This window comes from Trichoplusia ni, chromosome 9 (genome assembly GCF_003590095.1).
Source record: "Trichoplusia ni isolate ovarian cell line Hi5 chromosome 9, tn1, whole genome shotgun sequence".
In the NCBI taxonomy this organism is placed as follows: domain Eukaryota; kingdom Metazoa; phylum Arthropoda; class Insecta; order Lepidoptera; family Noctuidae; genus Trichoplusia; species Trichoplusia ni.
In genome coordinates this window covers 12,831,380-12,840,169 of record NC_039486.1, presented here as the reverse complement: position 1 = coordinate 12,840,169, position 8,790 = coordinate 12,831,380, and the positions used below count along the sequence as shown (strand labels likewise).

The 8,790-nt window shown below is 37.0% G+C and overlaps 1 protein-coding gene across 1 annotated transcript; it reads right to left on the bottom strand.

Annotated features, from left to right (window-relative positions):
• Positions 1 to 2,339: 2,339 nt before the first annotated feature.
• Positions 2,340 to 8,219, bottom strand: LOC113497641 (malate dehydrogenase-like). The gene is made up of 7 exons (XM_026877245.1): positions 7,892 to 8,219; positions 7,334 to 7,537; positions 6,634 to 6,828; positions 5,422 to 5,619; positions 4,869 to 5,001; positions 4,378 to 4,552; positions 2,340 to 2,611 (listed from the first exon to the last, which is right to left on the bottom strand). The coding sequence occupies exons 1-7, from the start codon at positions 8,069 to 8,071 to the stop codon at positions 2,467 to 2,469; spliced, it is 1,230 nt and encodes a 409-aa protein (XP_026733046.1). The 5' UTR covers positions 8,072 to 8,219; the 3' UTR covers positions 2,340 to 2,466.
• Between the last annotated feature and the right edge of the window lie 571 nt (positions 8,220 to 8,790).

The window sequence follows — 8,790 nt, the reverse complement described above, 5'->3', positions numbered from 1 at the left end:
TATAATCAGTATTATCTAGATGGAATGACGTCAACAGCCAAAGTCAAACGTTTTTATGTAACATCGTATTTAATAACATAAACAAAGCATTGTTACTAAACATTAACATAATTGCGAGTTTCACAAAACGTAGGTATTCTGAATATGTCTGGTCCGAAATTATGACGGTGTGCGTTTGCGTCTGGGCGCTGGTGATAACAATTAATATTATCAAAAAAATAAACAATGTATTATCAGCTCCTAGGTATCTGTGTAATAGATGTAGACAGGATTAGTGGCTGGCCGCCTCTTAGAAACTAGATACCATTGACCACTTTAATCATATGACTAACTCATTAATCAGTAATTGGATAACATTTAACTTATATAAACAAAAGAAGACCGATTATAAAAACGTTCACCCGCAAATGATGAAATACTCTATTTCCTTGCTAATTCAACTCTTTAATTGTTAACCAACGGTATAAAAATTTACTGGATATTCTATTTTATTATACAAATTAATTACGGTGTCGGTTTCAAACTTTGCAACTTCGTCCAAAGGATTATAGACTAGATAAATGCTACAGCTACGATCTTAACACATGTGACAAGCTACGCCTCTATGCTACACAGACTACGCTAGTAGAATGCTACGCCTATTAAGCTATCTGTCCATTGAAGCGAAACGATGCAGTGTAGAGCGGACAAACGAATAAATATACCGATGCATTGTATTAAACCTCCACTCCACTCCAGTTATGTAAACTTAATGACAAATTAAAGAAAGGAAGTCTTCCATGGCTACACCATGTCCCATCCAGTTTCATACATAACTCTGAATCAAAGAAGCCTTATAACTCTCAACCCACGCGGTGGTATACTCGTGCTAAAAAACATGTTCGCCAGGCGTTTCATTTCACGTGACTCGTGAGTAGTAAACGTGGGGATATTTATACCGAAGCATTTGTAAAAACGTGGGTAAAGTTGTCGTAATGGCGTTATTTACATTTAGGTAATGACGTCACTGTGTCTGCTGTTCTACAAAAATAAGGGGTCGTCAGAAGTGATAACTAAAAGTAATCTTAAGTTGAACATTGTTGAATATTTTTATTTGTTCAATAAACACTTACAAAAACGTTAATAGTTTGAAGTCGAAATAATAAAGTCATTACTTTTATGAGAGGACAAACCGGGTTTTATTCTCACTGAGAACAGTACGTTAGGCAGCGGTTTACCCTTCCATAAAAAATAATCTCTTCACTTCACACTTATTATAGCATCAAAATTAAAATATTTTTTGTGTTTATTAATTTCGCTATTAAGATACGCGTGCTACGGTCATCCATCTATGTCATAACGAGTTCCTCTGTGTTTCAAAAGGCACGTTGAATGTCGATCCCGACTATTATTTATACATTTTTGACAATCGTTACAAAAGCTGGAATGTTTGATATTGGCCTGACTGAGGGTACTGACTGAAGGGGTATCTTGTTGCCCAGGTAACTGGGTTGAGGAGGTCAGACAGGCAGTCGCTTCTTGTAAAACGCTGGTAGTTAGCTGCTTTCGGTTAGACTTGCAGGCGACCCTAACATAGTTGGGAAAAGGCTCGGCCGATGATGATGGTTTTGTTGTTGGTTTGGGAAAATGAAACAAATGCAAACAGTTGTATACTTTTTTATTAATTCAAATTTAAACGTAAAAGTTTTCATGTTAAACTACAATTGTCTCAGTTTGAATTATACGATTTTTATAAATAATGCATATTTCATTATTTTTTATTTATTGACATAAACGAATATAATATTTTCTACAGTGTGTTTTTTTTATTACATTTTCTCTGAAACAAAAGCATAATATTCAGTTAAGAAACAAAACTTGCTTACTCTAAAACCAATTAGCAAAAAATTTTATTTTATGCAAATGCAATTTATCCAAAAACACTAAAATTTTCTTCGATAGCGAAATATAGTACCTACAAGATGCTACTGACTATTTTACGTCTTTAGCTTATAAAGGATTACCTCTCGAGACAAGTATTGTGCTAAAACTAGGGTAATACGATACAAATATCTCTCACACACACATACACATTTTTTGGTCCGCCATTTTTATTTTGTCTGAATGTTATCTGTGTGTCGTTAGAAATATACAACTAAAGGGTAACCGTTGTAAGTGTTGTTGCCAAAAAACTGAGTATGTTAAATACTGGAATTGAACCTGCACCTCATGCACACTTATCCATACATAGAACCGGGATCCACAGTAAGATGGGGGCCTGCTACCAAAAACTAAGGATACTGAGAGTCTCTCTTTCAACTAAAAGTTCAATACGCCCTCTACAGATTAAATTAACCGCCATGTCTTAAAGCAATAATATGGCGGGTGTGGAAGAGAGATGCCAATCTACGCAGAGTATCGCGCTGTCCCGTTTCCTCAACCATTATAACGTCAATTGAAGATGTTATGGTAGACCCTCATCCATTCTTAGTTCGCATCAGCTTTCTTCGGCTTGCAGGTTTCGCAGTTGGGGCACGGCGGGGGCGGGTTGGCGACCTTGCATGGGTGGAGGTAGTACTCATCGCCGCATGCATAGCAACGGCCGAGGTTCAGCATGTCTTCCAAGTCACATCTGATGATAACGAAATGATTTAAGATTAGAAACTATCGTGCAGAAGTTAGGATACGAATGAATGCAGTGAAAACAGACTGGGGACTGTTTTTACAACTATAAAAGTGGACCATAATTAAGTGCCCCATGTCATAATTCAATCTGAATACTAACTACATGTGTGCCTTACATTGGAACCCGTTTGGAAGATTTTCGGTATAAGATAATAAACCTATTTACAAAATCTAGACCTAGTTAAAAAAAATCAGAAGTTTATTGTCCAAGTCCTTCTCTTTACCTTATCAAGTGATATTTATTTCGTAATAAGCACTGAACTCGTGAGTTCATTCGCGCATGCCGAGATTCGAATCTGCGACTTTCGTCTCGGCAGTCAACGGTAATATTACTACTAGACTGCTACTTTACTGTGATAGAAAGTATCAACAAAAGTGAACAAGTTAGAAAGTAATTATTACTCATATATTATTGTTACGATATACGTAACTAATATTATGCATTGTGTATAAGTAATTAAAAAACAATTGCATATCATAATCTAATCTATTTAAACTTGCATATGTTACCTAGCGTTAATTAGTAAAATATTTCATATACATAAGTCTTGTAAACAATCGCGTCTTTTCGCGATAACGTGATTAGAAGCATTTTTTAGATGTTTATTTTGTTATTCAACACTTTTTTTATACTTCTTCAAAAACTTTAACGAGAAGAGATAGAATTACGTAAACAATAACAATAAACGTGACTTGTTTCGGCCACTCCTGCTCAGGACAAATTATAGTGCACGAAAATGGGCTTACATGAAATCGATAACAAAAATCCTGTAGCTAAGACTACAGAAAACAGATACCAGCGACTTTATTGTTCAATTTTGAAAATTTAATAAAATGGCCGACGATTACGATTTAGATTAGCGTAGATTTAGCCTAGATTTTTATCGAATCACAAGTTTTTACATTGCTATACAGGTTGTTTATATTGTTATTGCAAAATGTGATTAAGATTTGATCAATGGACTTTGTATTAAAAATAGTTGATAATTGGAATTATTAACCTGTATTATCAGTATTGTAGATAAAAATAAGAGTTCATACATTGCATCACACAAACACAATCAAGTATAATTTGTTTATTTCAATTTGCATATCAGAGGGCACTGCATTTTTATTTACGAATAAAAAAAAAACGCGGATAAGATAACATAGATAGGTATTAACCGTATTATAAATCTTAGCCTAAAATATAATACCTAGATTTGATTCACTTACGGCAGAATAATATGTTGTAATTGAGTATCATACTGCCAATTTGTGGTAAAATGGTAAGCTAGCGTAGTGGTCGTCCTCGCGATTCTCTTTACGCCCTGCTTTAAGATCTTAAAGCTTTCAAAATGTTCGAAAGCTTTCGTTACTATGTTGATGGTAAAATTAAGAGTTCTTCAGCTCAACGAGAGGCCAGTTTTGGCTGGGAGCTGGTAAAAACTCCCTAATGTCCGGTAAAGCATTCAAAGCCTGTGCTCAAGGTAACATAAAAAAGCTAAGTTACGGCAACATCTACGGCAACATCATTATTCAAACGGGCAATATTTCAATATTTTGGCTTATACTATACCTAAAAAGTAATATCATTTGCAATTTTGAAAGCGACATGGGACTTCATAATTACGCGTGCCGTCTCGCTTCGACAAATTAGACTGTCTTAAGAGGAGCTACTGAGCCAAGGTGAACTGCACTAGGTATAATATAAGCAAAACCTTCTTTCCTTACTTGCTTTCATCTAAGAGTCTCTGTTCAGCTTCGTTGAGGGTCGGCACCGCGTACTCGACGATGCCGCCCTTACCGACCGTGACGGGCGTTGCACAGATCTGCATGTTGTAACACTTCTCCGGATTATCTTGCTCTACTAAAGCACTGTCTATGAAGGTTGGCTTCTCGAATAGACCTATGAAATTGAATTATACATTATTAGAAGGCATTTAAGGTGATGACACGTTTGGTCAATATTTAACCAATGAAAGTCGCCAGGCACTTGCTTAGCTGTAGCCGGGTAGACTAGAAGCCGTTGGGGTAAGTACGCAAGCTATGATTTAGGCTGATGCCTGCCGGACAAGTGGTTGGTTGTCAGTAAAAGTCTTACAACCGCTCAAACAATCATCAACCCAAAGCAAAAGGAGTCATGAAAAAAAGCGCATAAAAAAGTTAATATTACAACCATAACACTCTTAATCATAACTTTAGCACCATGCAGTATCCTTTACCTTTCATGACATTGATGACGAATCTCGCCGTGGAGAACCCTATGGACAGATGTCCCTGTTCGTTGTTACTCTTCACTTTACAGATGATCTCGTCAGCTTCACGCACCAGCCGCGTCAAGCAGTCCGTTTGGGTCTACATTGTGATGATGAAGATTTATTACAATAGCTTGTAAATTCAGTTAAAAAATGTAGTTTTTGTTTTTTCAAAAAAACGGGCTCCCGCTCTAAACAATTGAATGTTTGTGTCGTGAGTGGTTCCAGAAACATCTAATTCACATTCACAAAGGCACCTAAACTCAAGACAAGCCGTCCATTCAAACACTTATCCTGCGTCGGGATCGCAGAATAAGCGACAGTTGCGCACAGTGGACTTGGCGCAGTGACCTCAACTACTCAGTCAAGTCCAGTGCGGTTTAGTAATCAGGTTTGAACTGTTTTTTTTTTAAACATTTCCGATCTAAGTTTTTTAATCCTTATGTATGGGAGTCGGCTTCTTGTCTACATATACTAGCTGATTATAATTATTTTTAACAGAAGTTAGAAGTTTTCTTACTTGAGGGAAATTCGCAGCTTTACCAGCGGAGAAGACAGGTACTCGGGTACAGCGTCCAGTGCCGCATACGACAGGTAAGGTGCTCGTGGCAGGGTCAGCTCCCGTGATAGCACAGAACAGTTGGTTGGCGCGCATCGCGTTAACAGCGTTCACACCGAGCACGCGACGTCGGCTGTATACACCAGCCATCTTTAACGTCTGGTGATTGGATTATTAAAGGAGTTTTATTGACAGTCTAGTGCTTGCGTAGTTATACCACTAGAAAAGCAGAAAAAAAATAAGCAAAGTAAGCCACTCCAGTTACCACCGTAAAGCGGTCTAATACCTTTCGTTTCAATTAGTGCTAGCTATCCTGATTTCTGCCTTTAATTTCCTTGTAAGGTTTGATATCTGGATATTTCGGTACGTAAGCTAAGGTTCATGTTGAGGGGAAGCATTGTTTTCGACTCTCTCACAGTATTTTTTACGTATTTGATAAGATTAATAAATCCTCAATGTAAATGTTTTGATTATTAATTGCCTACGCTAAAGTATTTTCTTGTGGTTCATATGATATTAAAAGTGGAACTTGGAACAACAGACTTGCGTAGTTAAGTAGGTGATATTATTTGTTTTTGCTATAGTATTATCTTGTCAAAAAGAAAAATAAAACAATGAGGTGAAAGGTTAGTCTAAGTTAGTCTGAACAAAATTAAACATAAAACCAGACATTAAATGCAAGATAATTGTATACTTATTTACATTAAGTGGTTTTATGACATAATATCGTCATAAAATTTTGAGCAATTAAGATCTAGAACAATTAAAAGACGTCTGCTTCGATGAAATGTTCACACAAGATATCTAGTACTCACATGATATTTTTATGGTAATTGATACAAGATATTATCAATAAGAAATTGCTATTGCTTATTTGCGTCATTTTTGTGATTACTTTAATGCATATTTTAGCACAAAAACCTACCTACATTTTAACTTTCCAGAACGATATGAAATCTTCCAACTACTTAAAAAATCATAGAAGGGAGGAAGAAGAAAGATTATTAAATAGTGTAACGGTTTACTCACGCGTATTTATCGGGGGTGTCCGACTAGTTTCGGACCCAACCGGAGTCCATAATCATGAGCTGACGCAGCGGGATCTCGAGTCGAACTCCCGCCTAGTCAGTCTCACGATAGTTATTATAAAAAAAGAAGAAAGAGGGTACTAACGTGCAAACATAACGCAAAGTTACAATCAACGGGCGGGGTCTGTAAAGCGACGATAGCCTCTGGACAGAACTGAGCGATAGCAAGCGTGACGGTGCGGACGAGCTGCATGTTCTGGAAGAAGAGGTCGCGGTCCAGCGTGTTGCAGCACGGCGGCAGGAGGTACGCGCCGCCGCAGATCAGGACCACGTCTGCGTCCTATAGGGAAAGACAGTTTAGAAGATTACGACTCAAAATGTTTGCTCAAACGTAATATTTTAGTTGGTATCGTTTTGAGGTATTCCAAATCAAACGGGTTAAGAAAAACCTGTGCAATATTATTAAATTTAATTAATTCGTTCGACTATTAAGGGAGCATCAAATACCTCTGCTAAACGTGTACAGGCTATTTTTGAGTGGGTGTAAAATTGCATGTTACAGTAAAACATTTTAGTTTGTCTCCTGAGTCTTTATAACAAGTTCCTATGAAGGTCCTAGAACGAAGGATACCACGCTGATTGCGTGGATAAAGCGTACAAAACGATATTTGACTTGGGAAACATTAGTAAATCTCGTTAACTACAGTGAATATTGGTAGGTGATGGTTATTGTCAAACTTATCAAATCTTGTTTCAATAGATATAAGAACATCCTTACTGATCAACGGCTCTATCAAAATTGAAGATATATATATATATATCTTTTATCTATAGATGTATCTTACATGCAACGCATCCCTAAGGAACATGCGTCCTTGGTAAGCCTCGACTTCAGGGCTGGTATCAATGTGAGCGATATCGTTAGCCACGCCGAGGACGCAGCGATCCGGGATGTCATCGTACATGGCCAATGTTCGGATAACCTTCTGCTGCTTCAGAAACAAACATGCGATGCGGCCGACATCACTGCCTGCTCCTATAACTGTGACCTGTTCGACAAACTCAGGTTAGGTGAGGATTGGGGAAATTTTGTTAAAAGATGGATAGGTTAGTTAGATAAGTTGTAATAAATTTCAATATTTTACTTCGTTATGACGTCAAAGTGATAGATGTAGTACATTCTAAAGATTATGACCTATTATTATGTCATCTTATTTTATCAGTTTAGGTCTAGATCTACTACCCCTTGGTCGACCACATTAAGCATGCAACTCACACGAAACTTCTTAATACACACAATTCTTCCATTCGCCTCATTTACCTAAAAGTATCAATTACAGTAAACAAAGGACACTGCAAACCGCAGCATTACGTGAACAGCATATCACTTATCAACCACAGACCTTCTGCGCCGGGAACCGAGGCACGGGACAGAATCTGTCGCATTCCTTTTCAATCTGAGCTAGTGCCTTCGACAAGACGAAGTTCTTGTAGCCACGGTGGGGCTGGCCAGGCCTCAGCATGCCGGGCCTAGGCCAGCCCTTGAAAATCAGCTTTAATGAACCGTAAGAGCAACGTAGCATCTTGCAAAAATTTAGAATAAATTCGTTTTTATAACGATGAGAGTTCCCAACGTTTATTGTACATTTATAATAAAAAATGTTTTACTCTTGGGATTTTAGTTTATTTTCACATTGTTACTCTTGACAAAATATCTACTGACAGGACAAAAATATAGACGACACAGCATAGTGTATAAAGGCATAGATTCCTTTTTGTAAGCATGTAGTTTTAATTATCTTTATCTCTATTCGACAGAGCTCCTAAGAAGTCGTGTAGGTACCTAATTCTGTTATGTTTATATTATTCTAATAATAGTTTATTATTTTCCGTAACAGAACAACGACCTTAGATCTAATATTCCAGATCTATTGGTTCATGAAAGTATCATGTAAAGCAATGGTTGAAAAATATTGAAGCATGAAAAATAAAACAACAAATAGAACAGACATCAATTTAATAGATATAAGTTTCACCTATATATTATGTTTAACATTCATATTGATTATTATTATATTGTCTACCCATATACAGGCATACTTGTTTATGTATAGATACAACACGGAGGAATTAAAAATGACTAGAACTATAGAGAGTGGAAGCCGCCCAGACAACTTTGTTATCTTACTGTATGTGGAACTAAGTACACGGCTCACACGTGTACCTACGAGATGCTCTCTTACTTCCAAATGGTATAATACTGGTACCAACAGATGCTGCACTTCATATTGAATAACATAAT

Excerpts from the sequence above, each read along its gene's own strand:
- LOC113497641 (XM_026877245.1), bottom strand. The coding sequence starts at position 8,071 with ATGCTACGTTGCTCTTACGGTTCATTAAAGCTGATTTTCAAGGGCTGG. Across the intron at positions 7,538-7,891 it reads CTCGGTTCCCGGCGCAGAAG|GTCACAGTTATAGGAGCAGG; the intron begins GTCTGTGGTTGA and ends TTTGTCGAACAG. Across the intron at positions 2,612-4,377 it reads AGACTCTTAGATGAAAGCAA|ATGTGACTTGGAAGACATGC; the intron begins GTAAGGAAAGAA and ends CGTTATCATCAG.